We start from the raw sequence: 24,693 nt of genomic DNA, 5'->3' as shown, positions 1-24,693 counted from the left end.
CTGCTGCCTGCAACATCCTCCAGCATGACCGGTTTGGCGGTGGGTCAGTCATGGTGTGGCATTTCTTTGGGGGGCCGCACAGCCCTCCATGTGCTCGCCAGAGGTAGCCTGACTACCATTAGGTACCGAGATGAGATCCTCAGACCCCTTGTGAGACCATATGCTGGTGCGGTTGGCCCTGGATTCCTCCTAATGCAAGACAATGCTAGACCTCATGTGGCTGGAGTGTGTCAGCAGTTCCTGCAAGAGGAAGGCATTGATGCTATGGACTGGCCCGCCCGTTCCCCAGACCTGAATCCAATTGAGCACATCTGGGACATCATGTCTCGCTCCATCCACCAACGCCACGTTGCACCACAGACTGTCCAGGAGTTGGCGGATGCTTTAGTCCAGGTCTGGGAGGAGATCCCTCAGGAGACCATTCGCCACCTCATCAGGAGCATGCCCAGGCGTTGTAGGGAGGTCATACAGGCACATGGAGGCCACACACACTACTGAGCCTCATTTTGACTTGTTTTAAGGACATTACATCAAAGTTGGATCAGCCTGTAGTGTGGTTTTCCACTTTAATTTTGAGTGTAACTCCAAATCCAGACCTACATGGGTTGATAAATTGGATTTCCATTGATTATTTTTGTGTGATTTTGTTGTCAGCACATTCAACTATGTAAAGAAAAAAGTATTTAATAAGATTATTTCATTCATTCAGATCTAGGATGTGTTATTTTAGTGTTCCCTTTATTTTTTTGAGCAGTGTACAAACATCTTTAAGAAAGATCATTTGAAAAATACACTTTTATTGAGTAAATGTATTCATTGGTTTCTTTTCATTTTAATAAGAGATTAGTTGAAGGTTATTTGTTGGTGTAAAAATGTAAATTTACCAATTTTAACATTGTGTCATTAGATTTGGGGTGGGGTCCCAAGAAATGGGGGTCCCCGCTGAAAAAGTTTGAATACCACTGGCGTAGAGCATGGAGAGCCTTATAGGAAATTACACTACAGCACTCAGAGCTCCCAGAAGTCAGGCTGTAATCTGAAACTGCCTCAATCTGACATTGCTTCTCTCCAGCCTCAGCCTGCCCAGAGATGGGCTCTTTGATTAGCCTCTGTACCGCTTGGGGAAATTATTAATCGTTTAGTCACTTTCTCAAGGTTTTGCCCCTGAATTTGTTTTCAAATTGATTTTGGCGGCTGAAGTTTGTTGACTCAAAACACAACATTATGTAAATGTCTAAAAATAGAGATGGATTTTGTTTGGATTTGCATCTCCAGGCCAAGATTGATAGATTAAGGATAGCCACCGGAATCATTTCCACTTCTGACATTTTATTGAGGACCATAAATAATGCAGAATAATATTACCCTTTTCAAAATCATAAAAACTTTTTTTAAAGCATGTGGAGTTGTGTGTCAAGTTGCGTGCTTGTGTTCACACCACAGTAAGAGTATTTGCATGGCGTGTGTCTATGTCTGCACAGTATTTCCTAGCAACCATGAATTATGGCTGAGAGCAAAGAAGCTGTGAGGGAATCCTCCTAGCAGAAAAGTCAGACATGGTGAGAAAGTCGCTCATAAAAAGAGTGCTTTCACATCTGGGCCTGGCTGACTGGATGGCTGCCTGGTCTACTGCAGGCAGGCTGGAGCAACCATGGAGAAATACTCACTGTGTCAGTCAGAGACCCACTGGCCTTCAGTTTCACCAGTTTCCCCTGCCTGAATCGACTGACTACTTTGTGACACATGACCCAAAGTTCACAGTCTCCCTGTGAGTCAGAGCCAATGAGGACAGTCAGTCTAACCAGGTACTGTACAGACCTGCCCTGGAACAGCAACAGACCCATACAGGCATGGTTGTTCTTGGCCAGAGGTGCCGTCTATGTCTACAGTATGATCAAGGACCTCCAAATTGAATTCTGTGAGGATTATCAAACTGCAAGAACCTTGCCAGATGGTGTCTGGAATTACCTGAGAAAATTATAGCTAACCTGTAACGTGTACGCTAATAATCAGGAGTCGGAAAGCAAGTACAGGGGGTGCAAATGTAATAATAAATAGAACATAGTACAAAACAAGAAACACACAGACATGAAACAGAGTCGATAACGCTTGAGGAAAGAACCAAAGGGAGTGACAGATGTAGGGGAGGTAATCAGGAAGGGGATGGAGTCCAGGTGAGTGTCATGAGGTGCAGGTGTCCATAACGATGGTGGCAGGTGTGTGTAATGATGAGACAACTGGAGACGTCGGGCATTAATTGAGTGGGTGGGAGTAAACATGACAGTACCCCCTTCCTGACACGTGGCTCTAGCCGCCGGACGACACCGACCAGAGGGATGGTCCCGAGGACCAGCAGCGGGCCGGTCGCTTCTGCTGAGGCACGGGAACCTGTAGAGCCAGCTGAAGCGAGGGAACCTGTAGAGCCGGCTGAGGCATGTGGGAGCCTGACGAGCCGGCTGAGGCATGGGGAGCCTGACGAGCCGGCTGAGACATGGGGAGCCTGACGAGCCAACCGAGGCTTGAGAACCTGTCGAGCCAGCTGAGGCATCCCTGGTTGCTTCTTCAGCGGCACTTGGACCAGCATCACCAGTAAAAAAACAAATCCCGGTTGCTTCCCCTTGGTGAGGCGTTATTCTGTAACGTGTACGCTAATAATCGGGAATCGGGAAGCAAGTACAGGGAGTGAAAATGTAATAATAAATAGAACATAGTGCAAAACAAGAAACACGAAAAACGTACAGACATGAAACAGAAACAGAGTCAATAACACCTGAGGAAAGAACCAAGGGGAGTGACAAGATATAGGCTAGGTAATCAGGAAGGGGATGGAGTCCAGGTGAGTGTCATGAGGTGCAGGTGCACGTAATGATGGTGGCAGATGTGCGTAATGATGAGACAACTGGCGACATCGAGCGCCGGAGAGGGGGAGCGGGAGTAAACGTGGCATAACCATCCGTCTTCCTCAGCAATGATTAGCCTACACTCAGTGGGAGGGGTGCTCTGTGTTACGTATCTGGTCAGTGCTTCTGGATTTAATTAATTGCATTCTCAGAACAATGACTTCCACTTTGAAACCGTTCAGCGGTTTGGCTGGCCTCAACATTTCAGAGAACAATTGCTGTTTTCATAAACAAATCAATTATATGCACATAAACAGGGAGTTTATGTTTTTATAAATTACAGCGTACCGTTCATATTTGAGGAAAACAAGAGACATATTTTTTATGAATTGATGGTGGCATAGAGTGTAAAGTGATATATTGTAATGTAGAAGACAGACAGTGTGTTGTTTTGAGTAGTGAACTTCACTTTAGCAAATACAGTATCTCCTCCAGCTGCAATTGATTGAAGCAGTTTGAAGAGCTGGCTTGCCTCAATTAACGCCCTTCCCTGCGACAGCATGCTTGCATGCAATACCCACAATCCACGTGTTCTGGGGGTAGCACTGGAAGGAAGAAGTTACAGTCATCAGAACCAGGACAAGGGTTCTCTTTCACCATGCCACATGGGCCTGGGTAGCGCATGTGTTTATATTTACTGTAAGTTATGAGGGCTTTGGGTATACGCCACCCTGCTGTTTGGCTTCAGGCACTAGAGTTTACTCCACCCCACTCCAATTAAAGAGCACAAGGAGCTGTTTGATTCCCTTTATAAACTCTGCATGACAAATAGCTGTATTGTATACTACTTCATTCAAATCCACGCTGGCTGCCATAACAGTGTAGTACACCACCAGTGTTGTGTCTATTGGCTAACCTGTGTTATGTCTGCCTTATGAAAGGTCATTACTCCTGTAGACCAGGGTTTGTTGAGGTGAGGGAGTGGTCTGGTTGGCACTGTTACCAAGGGTTTTGATGGTGAGAGGCATTGTGCAGATGTTGCTCAGGCTCAATGGAACATTCTGTGGTTATCAGTTCCCCAGTACACTCTGCACAACACCTCTTGCCATCAAAGTAAAGGTAAAGGTATCCCACGCATGTGATGCCTATAGACACTTTTTCAGGCAGAGGGGCAACAACAAATTGCTCAATTAAATGTGTTGCTTCTGCATGAAAAAAAAAGTGGTGCAGCGGTCCGGGAGACCCATGAGGTGGCGCACAATTGGCTCAGTGTCGTCCGGGTTAGGGGAGGGTTTGGCCGGCCGGGATTTCCTTGTCCCATCGCGCTCTAGCGACTCCTGTGGCAGGCCGGGTGCCTGCAAGCTGACATCGGTCGCCAGTTGGACGGTGTTTCCTCCGACACATTGGTGCGGCTGGTTTCCGGGCTAAGCGAGCAGTGTGTCAGAAGCAATATGGCTTGGCAGGGTTGTGTTTTGGAGGACGCATGACTCTCGACCTTCACCGTTCCCAAGTCCGTAAGGGAGTTACAGCAATGCTACAAGACTAATTACTAATTGGATATCACGAAATTGAAAAAAAAGGGAGATAGGAAATGAGAGGGGAGATCTGAAAAACATGTTTACTTTTTGCGTAGCCATCTAAGGTTTCCCTTTTGGAGTGGTTCCCAGAGTGGGAGAGAGAGGGAGAGAGTGTAGGTGGATGTGGAGAGGGCCCCTCCTGCCTCTAGTCTCCAGACATAATGGGAGGCATTGGGAGCTATCAGTCAGTGCCAGCATCAGTCTCTGCCACATCACAGCCTAAGCAGAGCCAAACCAAGGATGCCCTATCTGCAATGGGCTGTCTGCTCCACTGCCTGTGTCTGTGTTTACCTCTGTCTCACTTTATAAGACCAGACAGCCTTCAAAATAACATCTGTCATAATATAGACATAATCAAGAGTGTTTCTATCTGTAGAGTTGTAATCCTTAATGGGAAAACTGCAACATTACAACAACAAAGTGTTACTGCAAACAACGAACATTGTTTTTCCCCTCTGACATTTTTTTTAACCCTTATTTGAACAGGAAACGCATATTGCGACCTACAGTAGGTCTCTTTTTCCAATGTGCACTGTATGATACAACAAAAATATACACATTATAAACACAAAAAAATGCATTATATATATATATAAATATATACAGTATATTGGTCATATTGGTCATGGCTCCCGAGTGGCGCACAATGGGATTGCCTTGCAGTTCTCCAGTTGTATCCACTGCAAGCGCGTGAGGTTCAAGGCACGAGGGCACGGGATGGGCTGCAGAGCCGCGCACAGAAGATGGACCTAGCCCATGGGGAAGGGAGGAGGAGGATGGGGGAGGGGGCGCCCCACTGGGTAGCACAGAGCAACACTTTAAGGGGCATTGCACTAATAATGGCGCTGACTAGGGAAACGTTCCCGCTGTTCTTAGTGCCAGTCTGCATCTTCAAACTAAAACAATGTAACTAATAATGGCATCTTTCATGCTTTCGTTAATAAAATAATGATAAAAATACTCTTTCAAAATGCCAATGTTTATTTAGTTAGCAAATTAGTATGGGAATAAATATCACTGAATTACAGAAATATTGGAAAAAAGTTGTCTAATGAAGGTAAAGAAATTGTTGCTTAACTGGAAAATACTCTTTCAAACACACACGGTCACGTTGTACAGCGCCATTATGGTTATTAGCAGGTAGCTGGACAATAGACTTGCCTAGAAGGAGGGTAGGGGGAGAATTCTATCGTCAAATGTATTTCTTAGTTAGGTTGGCTGTGTCACAACCGGCCGTGATTGGTTGCAGTTTCAGTTTAATCCACCAGAAAAGACAAAACAAATAATACAACAAAAAGTATTATTATGTATCACATCCGACCGTGATTGGGAGTCCCATAGGGCGGCGCACAATTGGCCCAGCGTTTCTCTCCCTCGAAAAACAGAAATTCATGTTTTGGCCTTTACAAATATTATTTTGGCCTTTATTCAGATTACAATCGCTCACTGGAGATATGAGTCTCCAGCTTCAGTGGTTTTTGCAATTCGTTCCAGTCATTGGCAGAAGAGAACTGGAAGAAAAGGCGGCCAAAGCAGGAGTTGGCTTTGGGGGTGACCAGTGAAATATACCTGCTGGAGCGAGTGCTACGGTGGGTGATCCAATACATAATATAGTACACTTATCGTAATTTGCTTGTAATCCAGAGAGGTTAGAAAAATGATCTAGATACTCTATGAGGCTGTGGAGGGATCCAAGTTGTGGATTTAAAAGAAACATGAATCATCAGCGTACAATGAAACCTTTGTTTGAAAGCCCTAGATTTCTATTCACTTGATATTATTGTTCGATCTGATTTTAATAGCTACATTTTGTTGGCCATAATAAATAGATATGCCGATAGTGGACAACCTTGTTTTACGCCTCTTGACAGTTTAAAACTTTCTGAGAAGTAGCCATTCTTTACTATTTTACACCTAGGGTTACTATACATGATTTTAACCCATTTTATAAGAGATTCTCCAAAATTGAAATGTTCCAGGCATTTATATATAAACTCCAGTCGTACTTTATCAAAAGCCTTTTCAAAGTCAGCTATGAATAGCAGGCCTTGTTTCCCAGATTCTTCATAGTATTCTATTGTTTCCAGTACTTGCCTTATATTGTCTCTAATGTATTGTCCATGTAAAAAAACCTGTCTGATTAGAGTGAATAATGTCCGACAATACTTTTTTAATTCTATTTTAATTCTATGCGCTATATGCAAGTATTTTTGTATCACAGCATTGAAGTGTAAGAGGCCTCCAATTATTTTAATGGACAAGATCTTTATATTTCCCACTTGTATCCTGTTTCAGTAATAATGAAATCAGACCTTCTTATTGAGTGTCTGATAATCTACCATTTACATAGGAGTGGTTAAAACATGCTAATAATGGTCCTCTGAGTATATCAAAACAGGTTTGGTATACCTCAACTGGTATGCCATCCAGCCCTGGAGTTTTCCCGGAATAAAAGGCTTTAATTGCATCAAGAAGTTCCTCCTCTGTACGGCTGTTAATTTTACATTATTAATAAGAAAACATCCATACAATTAGCTTCGGTTAGAGGAGATCGAGGAGACTGAAACGAAAACATACGCTTAAAGTACTTTGCTTCCTCTTTCAAAATATAATTTGGTGAATCATGGGTGACTCCGCTCAGTCATTTGTAACAAGTTTCAGTAAATTATTTTTGGTAGCATTTCTATGTTGAAGATTAAAAAAGAATTTGGTACCTTTTTCCCCATATTCCATCCAGTTTTCTTTATTTTTTATAATATATTACATGACCAGAATTGTTACAAAGGCACTTCTTAGAAAGTTTAAGGACATTTTTTATGTGATTTCATTTCTATTTCAGGCTTTGTTAACGAGTCATTGGTGTAAGAGAAAATAGTGTAGTGGTTACACTGTTTCTTATAAACTGTGTGAAAATGAAATAGAAGAATTGTTTCTGTTTCCAACAGCTGTGATGCACTATTTTATTGCCTGATGGGAAAGCCTATTTGTTACGACAAGTTGAGTGTTAAAAGAAGTTTCATTAAACAGAATATAAAACAAGTAAAACATTTAATAATGCTTTAATGAGCATGACAAAAGCACCGATATTTGAATATGAGCTATTTAAAATGGTGGGTTGGGGAGAGAAACTTAATGCCAAGGCTTCACTTTCCAGTCATTCACAACCCATTGGTTATCGGAATCCCCATTTTATAACCTCATTAACAAGCCCACAAGTCACAATTGGTCATGCAGTTTGGGATTCCACAAAGGAATGAATTCAGGGTTTCTCTCATCGACCAAAGACGTCAGAGATCCCTTTGGTATGGCCTATGACTCGGGTCTCAGAGGTGCATCAGAACGGCCCCCTTGGCCCAAGTGGTTTAGCCAAGACTGAGACTGAGGATATGAGTTCATCGGCAGACTCAACTGATGTTGGTGATAGCCTTGGTTCTGTTGGAGCTTTTTAATAGACCACTGATGTCAGACAGAGCTAATAATAAAATCATTCACAACATCATGGCTTATGATTTCAACATTTACATGAATTAGTCTAGCTAGTTTCGGTAGTTACTCATTTTTGCAAATCTGAATACTGGTACATTTGTCACATATAATTTTTCCACATGCTTACCCTCTCTGTTCTACTCTCCCTTCTGTAGATGGCCATCACCTATGGGAGACAGAGGCCAAGGTTGACAAGGACTCCTCCAAGTCTGTAAGTCCAATAAACTAGACATTCTGCATTTTTGATAGGTATTTCACAGCAATGTTTGTGGTAGTTGGAAGACACTCTGCTGAGTCTCTGTTACTCTCTCTGAAACACCCAGCATATGACCTGTGTCTGGAAAAGACAGTACAGTAGACACACTTCTGATTATTTTCATTTCTGAATTAAGGATACTCCTGGGGAAACGGTGTTGAGCAAAAATGTTTTAAAAGGTTCTGAGGAGTTCAGCGTTTCCTTGTTGGAGTGTATGTTTGACAGGGTGTGCTAGCTGTCTTGGTCTGGTACAGCTGGGGGGGGGGGGGGGGGGGGGGGGGTTGGATGCTGCTGCAGGTAGGCTAGGGGCCGGGGGAGTCACCCAGAGCACTCTTTTCTTCTGGGAGACTGGGACTGAGACTAGGCGATTAGAGTGTGTATATAGTTGAAGTCGGAAGTTTAAATACACTTAGGTTGGAGTCATTAAAACTCGTTTTTCAACCACTCCACAAATGTCTTGTTAACAAACTATAGTTTTGGCAAGTCGGTTAGGACATCTACTTTGTGCATGACACAAGTAATTTTTCCAACAATTATTTACAGACAGATTATTTCACTTCTAATTCACTGTATCACAATTCCAGTGGGTCAGAAGTTTAAATACACTAAATTGACTGTGCATTTGAACAGCTTGGAAAATTCCCGAAAATGATGTCATGGCTTTAGAAGCTTCTGATCGGCTAATTGACATCATTTGAGTCAATTGGAGGTGTACCTGTGGATGTATTTCAAGGCCTACCTTCAAACTCAGTGCCTCTTTGCTTGACATCATGGAAAAATCTAAAGAAATCAGCCAAGACCTCAGAAAAAACATTGTAGACCTCCACAAGTCTGGTTCATTCTTGGGGGCAATTTCCAAACGCCTGAAGGTACCGCGTTCATCTGTACAAACAATAGTACGCAAGTATAAACACCATGGGACCACGCAGCCGTCATACCGCTCAGGAAGGAGATTCGTTCTGTCTCCTAGAGATGAACGTACTTTGGTGTGAAAAGTGCAAATCAATCCCAGAACAACAGCAAAGAACCTTGTGAAGATTCTGGAGGAAACAGGTACAAAAGTATCTATATCCACAGTTAAACGAGTCCTATATCGACATAATCTGAAAGGCCGTCAGCAAGGAACAAGCCACTGCTCCAAAACCCCCATAAAAAAGCCAGACTACGGTTTGCAACTGCACATGGGGACAAAGATCATACTTTTTGGAGAAATGTCCTATGGTCTGATGAAACAAAAATAGAACTGTTTGGCCATAATGACCATTGTTATGTTTTGTGAAAAAAGGGGGAGACTTGCAAGCCGAAGATCACCATCCCAACTGTGAAGCAGCATCATGTTGTGGGGGTGCTTTGCTGCAGGAGGGATTGGTGCACTTCACAAAATAGATGGCATCGTGAGGGTGGAAGATTATGCAGATTTATTGAAGCAATATCTCAAGACATCAGTCAGGAAGTTAAAGCTTGGTCGCAAATGGGTCTTCCAAATGGACAATGACCCCAAGCATACTTCCAAAGTTGTGGCAAAATGGCTTAAGATCAACAAAGTCAAGGTATTGTGGTGCCCATCACAAAGCCCTGACCTCAATCCTATAGAAAATGTGTGGGCAGAACTGAAAAAGCGTTTGCGAGCAGGAAGGCCTACAAACCTGACTCAGTTACACCAGCTCTGGCAGGAGGAATGGGCCAAAATTCACCCAACTTATTTTGGGAAGCTTCCGGAAAGCTTCCCGAAGCATTTGACCCAAGTTAAACAATTTAATGGCAATGCTACCAAATACTGATTGAGTGTATGTAAACTTCTGAACCACTGGGAATGTGATGAAAGAAATAAAAGCTGAAATAAATCATTCTCTCTACTATTATTCTGACATTTCACATTCTTAAAATAAAGTGGTGATCCTAACTGACCTAAGACAGGGAATTTTTACTAGGATTAAATGTCAAGAATTGTGAAAAACTGAGTTTAAATATATTTGGCTAAGGTGTATGTAAACCTCCGACTTCAACTGTACGTTCCGAAAGTATTCAGACCCCTTGACTTTTGCCACATTTTGTTATATTACATCCTTATTCTGTAATTGATTTCACAATTTTTTTGCTCATAAATCTACACACAATATCCACTAATGACAAAGCGAAAATGTATAAAAATAAGGAACAGAAATACCTTATTTATGAAAGTATTCACACCCTTTGCTATGAGACTCGAAGTTGAGCTCAGATGCGTCCTGTTTCCATTGGTCGTCCTTGAGATGTTTCTACAACTTGATTGAAGTCCACTTGTGGTCAATTTAATTGATTGGACATGATTTGGAAAGGCAAATACAGGTGTGCCCAGCTTGTAGCGTCATACCCAAGAAGACTCACGGCTGTAATCGCTGCCAATGGTGCTTCAGCAAAGTACTGAGTAAAGGATCTGAATACTTATGCAAATGTAATTTTTAAAAATGTTTAAAAAAAAACGTTTTTGATTTGTCATTATGGTGTATTGTGTGTAGATTGATGAGAAAAAAATGATTTAATCAATTTTATAATAAGCCTGTAACGTAACAAAATGTTGAAAAAGTCAAGGGGTCCGAATGCACTGTATGTGAGGTATTGCACTTGCTCCCTGTGTTCTCCCCTGCACACACACACAGTCATACACACACAATGGTTCTCTCTCTGTCTCTCTTTCTCACCTTTGGCAGCGATTACAGCCCTGAGTCTTGTTGGTTATGAAGCTACAAGCTTGGCACACCTGTATTTGGGGAGTTTCTCCCATTCTTCTCTGCAGATCCTCACAAGCTCTGTCAGGTTGGATGGGGAGCGTTGCTGCACAGCTATTTTCAGGTCTCTCCAGAGATGTTCGATTGTGTTCAAGTCCGGGCTATGGCTGGGCCACTCAAGGACATTCAAAGACTTGTCCCAAAGCCACTTCTGCGTTGTCTTGGCTGTGTGCTTAGGGTCATTGTCCCGTTGGAAGGTGAATCTTGGCCCCAGTCTGAGGTCCTGAGCACTCTGGAACAGGTTTTCATCAAGGATCTCTCTGTACTTTGCTCCGTTCATTTTTCCCTCGATGCTGACTAGTCTCCCAGTCCCTGACAGTGAAAAACATCCCCATAGCATGATGCTGCTACCACCATGCTTCACCGTATGGATGGTGCCAGTTTTCCTACAGACGTGATGCTTGGCATTCAGGCCAAATAGTTCAATCTTGGTTTCATCAGACCAGAGAATCTTGTTTCTTATGGTCTGAGAGTCCTTTAGGTGCCTTTTGGCAAACTCCAAACGGTATGTCATGTGCTTTTTACTTCCTTTTACTCTCCCTCTCTCTCTCTCTCTCTCTCCTCTATCTCTCTCTCTCTCTCTCTCTCTCTCCTCGCTCTCTCACACACTCATATATACACAACATACATAATCATTAGTCCAACAGTTGCAAACATCCCCATTTCTTTTTTGCTTACATTTAAGAAATGTTTTTCAACAGAATTGGCGGAGTGAATACACCCCCGATCACGCATAAAACAAGTTCACTTTCATAGCAGCCACACTGTATTTCTTCTCGCCTCTATGCACTCTCCTCTTACCTTTCCCTCCGTTTGTGGACTTCAATGAACAACACATCAGCTATGTTACCTGCGAAAAAACCTTACCAAGATAAACCATGTCATAACCGCTACACATATTAGCTAAAGTATCGTCCTAGTCAACATAGCTCATAGAACTAATGCATTAGTTAACCTGCTACAGTCATGCAGCAATGTTGCAGTGTAGAGTCAGTAAGCAGTTACACCGGCAGACCACGGTGGCAATACATTAATAAAATCAAAAGCTTACCTTGGACTTGGAAGAGTTCCAGTGTTGTGTTGGATAGTCATAGCCATCTACCTAACATAGTATCCCTCTATTGGAGCCGGGTGTTTGAGTAACTAAACTAGCCAGCTGCATTTGCTAGCTAAGTAAGTGAACTGAAAGTGGGAAAAAAATGACCATCTTTCTCTCTCTTTCTCTTGCTTCTCCTTCATTTTTTAAGAAATTAATTTGTTGAAAACTGTTCAACTATTGTCTTTCTCTCTCTTTGAGTCAGCTACTCAACACTTTTTATGCACTGCAGTGACAGCTAGCTGTAGCTCATGCTTTCAGTACTAGATTCATTCTCTGATCCTTTGATTGGGTAGACAACATGTTAATTCATGCTGCAAGATCTCTGATAGGTTGGAGGATATCCTCCAGAACTGGTAATAATTACTGTGTAAGTCTATGGAAGGGAGTGAGAACCAAGAGCCTCCTACGTTTTGTATTGAAGTCAATGTACCCAGAGGAGAACGGAAGCTAGCTGTCCTCCGGTTACACCATGGTGCTACCCTACAGAGTGCTGTTGAGGCTACTGTAGACCTTCATTATAAAATTCACTGAGGAGGATGGTCCTCCCCTTCCTCCTCTGAGGAGCCTCCACTGATACATACACACAGATGCATACACACACATGCAAGCGTGTGAGCACACACACGGTCATACACACACACACACTCTATATCTCTTTCTCTGTCTGACACACGCTCGTACACCCTGCGGGAAAAAAACAGCTTAGACCAGCATACATTTCAAATGGGTCCATGCTGGTGTATGCTGGTCAATGCTGGTCAGATGCTGGTCAAGCTGGTCTGACCAGCATGGTCTAACTGGTTTTGCTAGTACATCAGCATGGTCTAACTTGTTATGCTGGCAGACCAGCCTTCATTGGGTTTTTGCTGGTGACCAGCCTTCATTGTGCTTTCGCTGGTGACCAGCATTCGTTGTCTTTTGGATACTGGTGACCAGCATAAGCTATTGCAAAATGAGCATCAAGTCAAATGATGCTGGCTTGCACAGTGATGTTTAATTCCTGTTGGAATCCAGCCAGAGTGGGTTCCCACAATCTGCATTCAGAAAGACTGCCAGGGATAAAAAAGACTAATGAACGAGACTACCTAAATCAGGGGTGTCAAACTCATTCCACGGAGGGCCCAGTGTCTGCGGATTTTTGGTTTTTCCTTTCAATTAAGAGCTAGACAACCAGGTGAGTTCCTTACTAATTAGTGACCTTAATTCATCAATCAAGTACAAGGGTGGAGCTAAAACCCGCAGACACTCAGCCCTCCGTGGAATGAGTTTGACACGTCACCAAAACCATCTAAACTGGAACAACCATTTCAGTAACAGAATGGATTTGTTTAGAAAAATTCATGTTATTCACCTTTGCGTAGCATAACATAAATTCATGTTTTAATTAATCAATCAATATACACTACCATTCAAAAGTTTGGGGTCACTTAGAAATGTCCTTGTTTTTGAAAGAAAAACACATTTTCTGTCCATTAAAATAACATAAAATTGATCAGAAATGCAGTGTAGACATTGTTAATGTTGTAAATGACTATTGTAGCTGGAAATATCTACATAGGCGTACAGAGGCCCATTATCAGCAACTATCACTCCTGTGTGCCAATGGCACGTTGTGTTAGCTAATCCAAGTGTATCATTTTAAAAGGCTAATTGATAATTAGAAAACCCTTTTGCAATTATGTTAGCACAGCTGAAAACTGTTGATCTGATTAAAGAAGCAATACAACTGGCCTTATTTAGACTAGTTGAGTATCTGGGGCATCAGCATTTGTGGGTTCGATTACAGGCTCAAAATGGCCAGAAACAAAGAACTTTCTCCTGAAACTCGTCAGTCTATTCTTGTTCTGAGAAATGATGGCTATTCCATGCGAGAAATTGCCAAGAAACTGAAGATCTCGTTCAATGCTGTGTACTACTCCCTTCACAGAACAGCGCAAACTGGCTGTAACCAGAATAGAAAGAGGAGTGGGAGGCCCCGGTGCACAACTGAGCAAGAGGACAAGTACATTAGACTGTCCAGTTTGATTAAACGACGCCTCACAAGTTCTCACCTGGCAGCTTCATTAAATAGCACCCGCAAAACACGGGTCTCAATGTCAACAGTGAAGAGGCGACTCCGGGATGCTGGTCTTCTAGGCAGAGTTCCTCTGTCCAGTGTCTGGGTTCTTTTGCCCATCTTAATATTTTATTTTTATAGGCCAGTCTGAGATATGGCTTTTTCTTTGCAACTCTGCCTAGAAGGGCAGATGTAGAGCTTGCTGCAAGTAGTTATTGTAAAATTCACAGTAATTTACTGTTGCTGATCTCTGCCACGCTCACTGACCTGGTGGTTTGAAAGGAAGGTCAGTTTGCTACCAACCAAGAGGTTAAGGCCAAGTGAGGCTGGTTCCCAAGTTTGCTCACCACAAAGAATACTTAGTAGTTGTCACAAGTTGTCAAGCTTTCTTGTAATCAGAACAGTTCAGTGAAGGTACAGTGAGCTACTGGCAGCTAGTTGCAAGTAAGTTACAATGCATTTTACAATAGCTTACTGATATCTGGTTGCAAGTTAAGCTGCCAGTAAGTTACTGCCACCTAGGTACAAGTGAGTTAGTAGCAGCTACTGGCTATTAAGATACTGTGAATTGTACAATAACTTACTGACAGCTGGTTGCAATTAGGTAACGCAAGATTCACAGCGACTTCCAGGCAATTAACTTCCATTAAGTTACCGTGAAATGCACACCAATCTCTTAACGTTGCAGCTCTTTAATGTCACATTCTCTTACAAAGATTACAGAACTGAATCATCAACCACTTAAACTGGTACAACACTTCCACTGATGGTTGGCACAACTACACATATATTAGATAATCCCCCCAAATATGCTAATAAGACCCGCTGGTACATTGCCCCCAACTACATTTCAAAGTGCAGTGATGATTGTACCTTATATTCAAAATAGTGGGCAGAAAAATGTACCTTTATACTAGATTATCTCCACATGTGCCCTAAAAGGAACCGACCAGTACCATGTGAAGGTACCTTATGTGTATCTTTGACCTTTTTGTACCCAGTGAACAACACTGTACCTTAATTGTACCCTAATTCTGAGAGTGTGTGGATATATGTTCTTGGTAATAAATATGTACCTGGTGGCACTGCTAAAACATTCATGCACTTCCACCCAAAAGCTTGCAAATTCAAATCCTCAAAGCATTCATGCCCACTTTACATCAAGTGTACCGGAGCACTGCTATTTTTTACGTTGGTGTTGTCAGATAATCTGACAATTATTGACTTGATTCTGGGCAACCTTTAGCAAAGTGCAGAAATGTATTCCAATCTCAGGTCATGAGCAACCAAGAGGTTGTGAGTTCAAATCCCAAGTGAGGTATAGTCTCAAGTAACCAGCATTCATCAGCATACTGTCCTTTTACTGCAATGACACCTTAATTCAGCGTACAAATTCAGTAACTTGTTGATGTTTACCTTACTTTCACTGCAACCAGTAGCCTGTAATGTCCGATAAATTATAGGAACTTTTTAACAGTGTAGCATTTCATGACATAAAAGGAAAACATGGCGGAGAGGGAAAGCACAGGATGGTTCTTCACAACCATCTCAGCAGTAAAGAACCCTTACTGATATGCAGATATATATATTTTTTTTCACCTTTATTTAACCAGGTAGGCTAGTTGAGATCAAGTTCTCATTTACAACTGCGACCTGGCCAAGATAAAGCAAAGCAGTGCGACACAAACAACAACACAGTGTTACACATGGAATAAACAAGCGTACAGCCAATAACACAGTAGAAAAAATAGAAAGTCTATATATAGTGTGTGCAAATGGCGTGAGGAGGTAAGTCAATAAATAGGCCATAGTAGCTAAGTAATTACAATTTAGCAGATTAACACTGGAGTGATAGATGTGCAGATGATGATGTGCAAGTAGAAATACTGGTGTTCAAAAGAGCAGAAAAGTAAATAAAAACAATATGGGGATGAGGTAGGTAGATTGGATGGGCTTTTTACAGATGCTATGTACAGCTACAGCGATCGGTTAGCTGCTCAGATAGCTGATGTTTAAAGTTAGTGAGGGAAATATAAGTCTCCAGCTTCAGCAATTTTTGCAATTCGCTCCAGTCATTGGCAGCAGAGAACTGGAAGGAAAGGCTGCCAAAGGGGGTGTGTTGGCTTTGGGGATGACCAGTGAGATATACCTGCTGGAGCGCGTGCTACGGGTGGGTGTTGTTATCATGACCAGTGAGCTGAGATAAGGTGGAGCTTTACCTAGCATAGACTTATAGATGACCTGGAGCCAGTGGGTCTGGCGACGAATATGTAGCGAGGGCCAGCCAACGAGAGCATACAGGTCGCAGTGGTGGGTGGTGTATGGGGCTTTGGTGACAAAACGGCTGGCACTGTGATAGACTGCATCCAGTTTGCTGAGTAGAGTGTTGGAGGCTATTTTGTAAATGACATCGCCGAAGTCGAGGATCGGTAGGATAGTCAGTTTTACAAGGGTATGTTTGGCGGAGTGAGTGAAGGCGGCCTCACCCCTATTATCCGCCTCACCCCTATTATCCCCCTCACCCCTGACAAAGAACCTCTCAATAACTTTTTTTGAGTGTATGCTGGTCCAGCATGGTCTGTTGAAGCTGGTCTGCAAAACCATGACTATTATCATATTTCCCAGCATGCTCTATTGCAATTAGATTTTTAGAATTGTTTGTTTAAACATCTATGTTTTGGCATGTACATTGATTGACTAATTAATCAATTAATTTATCTTATGCTACACAAAGATAGATAACATACATTTTTCTAATCTAATCCAATCTGTTAGTTGGAGCTGTTAGTTGCACCCATTACTGAAATGGTTGTTCCAGTTGAAATGGTTTAGATAGTCTAGTCCATTAATTTTCTTAACCCTGGCAGTCATTGTGAATGCAGATTGTGGGTGAATAAAAGTTCCAATTGTTGGAACTTCCCACTCAGGCTGGATTCCAATAGAAATTAGACATCACTTAGCCGGCCAGTATAATGTGACTTGATGCTAGTTTTGTGGGTGACCAGCATATGCTGTTACGCTGATCATCAGCTCATGTTGATCACCAGTGTCCAAAACACAGCAAAGGCTGGTCACCAGCGAAAACACAATAAAGGCTGGTCACCAGCAGCAACAAAACGAAGGCTGGTCACCAGCGAAAACACAATGAAGGCTGGTCACCAGCCTATGCTGGTCTATGCTGTTTTTTGTCAGCAGGGCACACACTCACTGTTGTTGTTGGGACACATCTGTGTGAATCTCAAACAGACGAGGGGCATTCTCCACAGCCCAGACTGCTGGATCAGTCCCATTCTAAACACCGACAGAGCCTTAGCCAGGTTTAACCTTGCCTATTGTGCCACAAAGCTGTGAGACAACACATTCAGCACTAAGGAAAATGTTAAACAGACTCAAAGAGGAGATTAAATCATCATTTAGAGGTGTTACTCCTGAATGATGAGCTGATTAGACTGTAACTTCTCAGTGTCTGGTATGTCAGTCTTTGGTCTAGGGTTGGTCATATAGACAATTTCTGTTGTGACGGGAGTTACTCAAATTAGGTATAAGGTGTGCAATTAAACATGTCATTGCCAATTAACTCAAAAGTTAGTTTCTTGAGAAACTGATAAATAGTGGTTGTAGCGCAATTGCCATCTGGTAGGAATGAGGAAAGAATTAATATTTTGTGTGTTTTTGATCCTCTCAAATAGCAACCTCTCTGCTCACTTTCTTATTGTTTTCCACCCTCTCTATAAAATAAATGCTGTCTACAGTCCCTAGCACCCCAGACACTGTTCATGGCTGAAAGTATGATGGATTAAAACAGTAAACTCTATATTGACCCTTTTTCATTAACTAATCCTCTGACTCATTATCAGTGCGGAGAATAGAGCGGAGTGAAGCCGGAACGTGCAATGCAACAGAAGTGCTTCATCTGGCTTCACTTTAGTTTACGGCTGTACTGATTTTATGTAAAGTGTGTCAGGCCTCACCTGCACCTGCCAGGGGCAGCCTTCCTCCAAAGACTTATGCCAAGATAAATGATTTCCAGTCTGGCTACTGCTCAGCACCTCCATAAGTCTGCAATAGATTGTGTTAACCTCAAAAGGTCTAAGCCTTTGTGGGGGAGTTCTACTAACTAACATATGGAATTGTTTTAAGATTTTCATACCATGGATAATTTAGCTATTTGATTTAGAATTTTAGGACCCATGTAGGTATCAATTATTGTATTTTATAAATGTAATTGAATTTGGCCTTTTCTATCATAGCCCATAGAAAGGCATTGAATAACACATTCATAAATGGCAAAATAGACACTCCAAAAATAAATCAGAAGGAATATGGTTTTGTAGTGTCTTTCCTATATCTAGGAGAAATATTTAGTTTTTGGATACAAATTTAACACATTTTTTGGCACAGAACTGCCACCATACTTCCATTAATATAATTCCAAAAACAGTACTGGTTACCTTCACGAGTCCCGTGACACTTGTGGGCGTCGTAGAGCAAAACAGAGAACACCATCATAAGAGTCTCATCTTTCCATAGAGTGGTCATATTAGTTTGTGTTCCAAACCGTTCAGATGCTACAGATGTTTTTGTGAGAAGCCATGACAAAGACCGCTGTAGCTCAGCCACCTTCCTCTGCAGATGCGAAAGGCCGACATAGGCGGACGTGGTTGATTGAGACGCAACCCATGCAAAAAACAGATATCTCTAGCTTAAACTGACAGATTTTAATGAGGAAATTTTCATTATGTTACTTAGGTTGACGCACTGTTGCGTCAATAGACTCTTAAGGATTAAACTCCAGACATGGGTAGAAATTCTATTAAAATTAATTTCAAATACTTGAGCTGGGCTTGATTAAGCTTGCCTGGTGCAATAAATCCAATAGAATAGTCTCAAAAACTGCACCAGCACCAGTCACTTGGCACTCCAGGCAGACTAAAGCAAACATTAAAAGTATTAGTATGTTTTCAAATAATATTTGAACCCAGGTCTGTAAAACTCCATGCAGTGTAGTACTGTGGTATGCTCACAGTCTGGGCTGAACCAAGTCACACACGTTCAGTCCTGGCCTGCGTTCCCCCCACAGACAGCAGGGAGCAGTGCCGGGGGAAATGAAACGTCTGGATACTCCCTGGATGAATTTAGAGTTAATAACAATGAAAACCACCATGGTTTACTGTATAACCTTACCTAATGTATAGGCTTTCACTGTATTCCCCATCTGGACTGGAGTATCACATACAGTGCATTCGGAAAGGACCCCTTGACTTTTTCCACATTTTGTTATGTTACAGCCTTATTCTAAAATTGATTAAATTAAAAAATGTCCTCATCAATCTACACACAATAGCCCATAATGACCTGTCGTGGACGAATCAGAATTAGTTGGGTAACATAGATAATTAAGATGTTTTATTAGTATAATATGCTTATTTGAGGTACTTGTCATTAGAAAGTGTCCATTGGACTCTGGTGTCTTTTCAGTTGCATGTCTACCTTAGCTGGGGCTCAGACAGTTGGGGACCAGAGAGGGGAGAGGTCAGACTTGTCATCATGGGAATGTGTCTTTACCTATTTCTTAAACCTTGTGAAGGGATGGCGTGATTAATGGGGAACCAATGACTTGTCTCCACAATGTCTGTGAGCAAGTCACTCCCTCCTTGTCTTTATTGTGGGGAGGATTATGGCAGTAAATGGACCCTTGTATGTCCTCTCTTAGATCTCACACTTATCCTGTGATAATATATGGCCTAGAGGCTCACTCCCCCCAGTGAGCCTGTCCAGGAGTGGGGTCAAGAGGGGGTTTGCTTGAGATGGGAGTATCTAGAGTTGACAATTGATATATGCCATTGGATGAAATAGTTCTGTTCAATACCGTACCAGGGAGGGACAGTTCTAAGAAGACCAGATACTGGGCTATACCATTAATCCTGTTGACATAGCAGTTACTGTCTGATGTGTTTTATTGATATCTGTCATACAAAACGTAACCTTTGTGAACTGTTATTAAGTATCTGTGGTTTGTCAATGTACGTTGAAGAGGGTATCGTTGCTATAAAAGATCCCTGTAGCCATTCTGTAATCACCTCATTAAATGATTCATTCGAGAGAGTGCATTGTTGGGGGTCATGAACTTTTGCAAAAGTATCTTAATTAAGTATTAAAGATGTAGTTTAACTCGGTCTGTAAGAGGGAACCAAGGTGCAGCAGAGGATGTGTTCATCATTTGAATTTTAATTCAAAAAAAGCAAGAGAACACTACAAAATGAACAAAAACGACAGCAAACAGTCCTGTTAGGAAAATACTCTAAACAGAAACAATTACCCACAAAACCCAAAGGAAAAACATGCTCCTTATGTGTGACTCCCAATCAGCAACAACGAGCTTCAGCTGTGCCTGATTGGGAGCCACACACACGGCCCAAAACAAAGAAATACCAAAACATAGAAAAAGGAACATAGAACGCCCACCCAATGTAACACCCTGGCCTAACCAAAATAAAGAACAAAAAACCCCTCTCTATGGCCAGGGCGTTACACTCGGACTGGTGTTTTGTAACTCCTCATTTGGTAATGCGGAAATTAGCCACCACAGACCAAGCAAAAACAGTTTTTTATACATTTTTAAACATTTATAAACAAAAAAAATATTTCAAAAATACCTTCTTTACACACAGTTGAAGTCGGAAGTTTACATACACTTATGTTGGGGTCATTAAAACTTGTTTTTCAACCACTCCACAAGTGTATTGTTAACAAACTATAGTTTTGGCAAGTAGGTTAGGACATCTACTTCGACATCTAATTTTTCCAACAATTGTTTACAGACAGATTATTTGACTTATAATTCACTGTATCACAATTCCAGTGGGTCAGAAGTTTACATACACTAAGTTGACTGTGCCTTTAAACGGCTTGGAAAATTCCAGATAATGATGTCATGGCTTTAGAAGCTTATGATAGGCTAATTGACATAATTTGAGTCAATTGGAGGTGTACCTGTGGATGTATTTCAAGGCCTACCTTTGCTTGACATCAAGGGAAAATCAAAAGAAATCAGCCAAGACCTCAGAAAAAAAATTGTAGACCTCCACAAGTCTGGTTCATCCTTGGGAGCAATTTCCAGACACCTGAAGGTACCACATTCATCTGTACAAACAATAGTACGCAAGTATAAACACCATGGGGCCACGCAGCCGTCATACCGCTCAGGAAGGAGACGCGTTCTGTCTCCTAGAGATGAACGTATTTTGGTGCAAAAAGTGCAAATCAATCCCAGAACAACAGCAAAGGACCTTGTGAAGATTCTGGAGGAAACAGGTACAAAAGTATCTATGTCCATAGTAAAATGAGTCCTATATCGACATAACCTGAAAGGCCGCTCAGCAAGGAAGAAGCCACTGCTCTAAAACCACCATAAAAAAGCCAGACTACGGTTTGCAACTGCACATAAGGACAAAGGTCGTACTTTTTGGAGAAATTATGAAACAAAAATAGAACTGTTTGGCCATAATGACCATAGTTATGTTTAGAGGAAAAAGGGGGAGGCTTGCAAGCCAAAGAACACCATCCCAACCGTGAAGCACGGGAGTGGCAGCATCATGTTGTGGGAGTGCTTTGCTGCAGGAGGGATTGGTGCACTTCACAAAATAGATGGCATCATGAGGCTGGAAAATGATGTGGATATATTGAAGCAACATCTCAAGACATCAGTCAGGAAGTTAAAGCTTGGTCGCAAATGGGTCTTCTAAATGGACAATGACCCCAAGCATACTTCCAAAGTTGTGACAAAATGGCTTAAGGACAACAAAGTCAAGGTATTGGAGTGGCCATCACAAAGCCCTGACCTCAAGCCTATAGAAAATGTGTGGGCTAAACTGAAAAAGTGTGTGCGAGCAAGGAGGCCTACAAACCTGACTCAGTTACACCAGCTCTGTCAGGAGGAATGGGCCAAAATTCACCCAACTTATTGTGGGAAGCTTGTGGAAGGCTACCCAAAACGTTTGACCCAAAGTAAACAATTTAAAGGCAATGCTACCAAATACTAATTGAGTGTATGTAAACTTCTGACCCACTGGGAATGTGATGAAAGAAATAAAAGCTGAAAGAAATAATTCTCTCTACTTTTATTTTGACATTTCACATTCTTAAAATAAAGTGGTGATCCTAACTGACCTAAAACAGGGAATTTTTACTAGGATTAATTGTCAGGAATTGTGAAAAACGGAGTTGAAATATATTTTGGCTAATGTGTATGTAAACTTCTGACTTCAACTGTAAGTGTTCAGACCCTTTGCTATGAGACTCAAAATTTATATCAGGTGCATCCTGTTTCCATTGACCATCCTTGAGATGTTTTTACAACTTGATTGGAGTCCACCTGTGTTCATTTCAATTGATTGGACATGATTTGGAAAGGCACACAACTGTCTATATAAGGTACCACAGTTGAAAGGGCATGTCAGAGCAAAAACCAAGCTATAAGGTTGAAGGAATTGCCCGTAGAGCTCCGAGACAGGATTGTGATGAGGAACAGATCTGGAGAAGGGTAACAAAAAATCTCAAAAAAGAAGACAGTGGCCTCCATCATTCTTAAATGGAAGAAGTTTGGAACCACCAAGACTCTTCGTAGAGCTGGTCGCCTAGCCAAACTGAGCAATCTGGGGAGAAGGGCCTTGGTCGGGGAGGTGACAAAGAATCCGATATTCACTCTGACAGAGCTCCAGAGGTCCACTGTAGAGATGGGAGAACCTTCCAGAAGGTCAACCATCTCTGCAGCACTCCACCAATCAGGCCTTTATTGTAGAGCGGCCAAACGGAAGTCAAACTCCCGCTTGGAATTTGCCAAAAAGCACCTAAAAGACAATGAGAAACAAGATTTTCTGGTCCTATGAAACCAAGATTGAACTCTTTTGCACCATCCCTACGGTGAAGCATGATTGTGGCAGCATCAGGCTTTGGGGATATTTTTCATCAGCAGGGACAGGGAGACTAGTCAGGATCGAGGGAAAGATGATCTGAGCAAAGTCCAGAGAGATCATTGATGAAAACCTGCTCCAAAGCGCTGAGGCGAAGGTTCACCTTCCAACAGGACAACGACTATAAGCACACAGCCAAGACAATGCAGGAGTGAATACTGGACAAGTCTCTGAATGTCCTTGAGTGGCCCAGCCAGAGCCCAGACTTGAACCTGATAAAACATCTCTTTAGAGACCTGAAATAGCTGTGCAGCGAAGCTCCCCATCCAACCTGACAGAACTTGAGAGGATATGGAGAGAAGAATGGGAGAAACTCCACAAATACAAGTGTGCCAACTTGTAGCGTCATACCCAAGAAGACTCGGTACTCTAATCACTGCCAAAGGTGTTTCAACAAAGTAAAGCGTCTGAATACTTACACTACCGTTCAAAAGTTTGGGGGCACTTGGAAATGTCCTTGTTTTTGAAAGAAAAGCACTTTTTTTTGTCCATTAAAACAACATCAAATTGATCAGAAATGCAGTGTAGACATTGTTAATGCTGTAAATGACTATCGTAGCTGGAAACGGCAGATATTGTATGGAATATCTACATAGGCGTAGTGGCCCATTATCAGCCACCATCACTCTTGTGTTCCAATGGCACGTTGTGTTAGCAAATCCAAGTTTATCATTTTAAAAAGCTAATTGATCATTAGAAAACCCTTTTGCAATTATGTTAGCACAGCTGAAAACTGTTGATCTGATTAAATAAGCAATACAACTGGCCTTCTTTACTACTCCCTTCACAGAGCAATGCAAACTGGCTCTAACCAGAATAGAAAGAGGAGTGGGAGGCCCCGGTGCACAACTGAGCAGGAGGACAAGTACATTAGTGTCTAGTTTGAGAAACAGACACCTCACAAGTCCTCAACTGGCAGCTTCATTAAATAGTACCCACAAAACACGGGTCTCAAAGTTAACAGTGAAGAGGCGACTCCGGTATGCTTGCCTTCTAGGCAGAGTTCCTCTGTCCAGTGTCTGTGTTCTTTTGCCCATCTTAATCTTTTATTTTTATTGGCCAGTCTGAGATATGGCTTTTTCCTTGCAACTCTGCCTAGAAGGCCAGCATCCCGGAGTCGCCTCTTCTTTTTTATACAGTATGTACAAGATGTCACAACTTTCGCCGAAGTCGGTCCCTCTCCTTGTTCGGGGCGGTGTTCGGCGGTCGACGTCACCGACCTTCTAGCCATCACTGATCCATTTTTCATTTTCCATTGGTTTTGTCTTGTCTTCCTTCACACCTGGTTCCAATCACATCAATTTCATGTTGTGCATTTAACCCTCTGTTTCCCCTCATGTCCTTGTCGGAGATTGTTTGATTGTATGTTTGTGCAAGTTATGTGTTGGTGCGCGACGGGTTTTGTACCCACTTTGATTATTTTTATATTTTGGTTTTGGAGTTTTGTTAACTTTTATTAAACGACTCCGTTTATACCAAGTTCGTTCTCCTGCGCCTGACTTCCCTGCCACCAACATGCACCCATTACAGAATCTCCGACCCTTCTATGGAGTCAGCAGGAGAAGGTACCCCGGCCATTGAGATGGATGAGCGCGTCCAGGAGCATGCAGTAATACTTTACCATCTTGGTGCCGCCATG

At 42.2% G+C, this 24,693-nt stretch overlaps 1 protein-coding gene across 1 annotated transcript in view; it reads left to right on the top strand.

Annotated features, from left to right (window-relative positions):
• nfatc1 (nuclear factor of activated T cells 1) overlaps positions 1-24,693 on the top strand; it is a 71,839-nt gene that overhangs the window by 20,259 nt on the left and 26,887 nt on the right. The window contains exon 7 of the mRNA XM_014177036.3: positions 8,059-8,114. Coding sequence (XP_014032511.1) covers positions 8,059-8,114 — 56 coding nt within the window. The remainder of the gene's footprint in view (positions 1-8,058; positions 8,115-24,693) is intronic.

The sequence above is a fragment of the Salmo salar genome, chromosome 27 (genome assembly GCF_965601325.2).
Source record: "Salmo salar chromosome 27, fSalSal1, whole genome shotgun sequence".
In the NCBI taxonomy this organism is placed as follows: domain Eukaryota; kingdom Metazoa; phylum Chordata; class Actinopteri; order Salmoniformes; family Salmonidae; genus Salmo; species Salmo salar.
The sequence above is the reverse complement of the archived record's forward strand: the minus strand, read 5'-3'. Positions and strand labels throughout refer to the sequence as shown.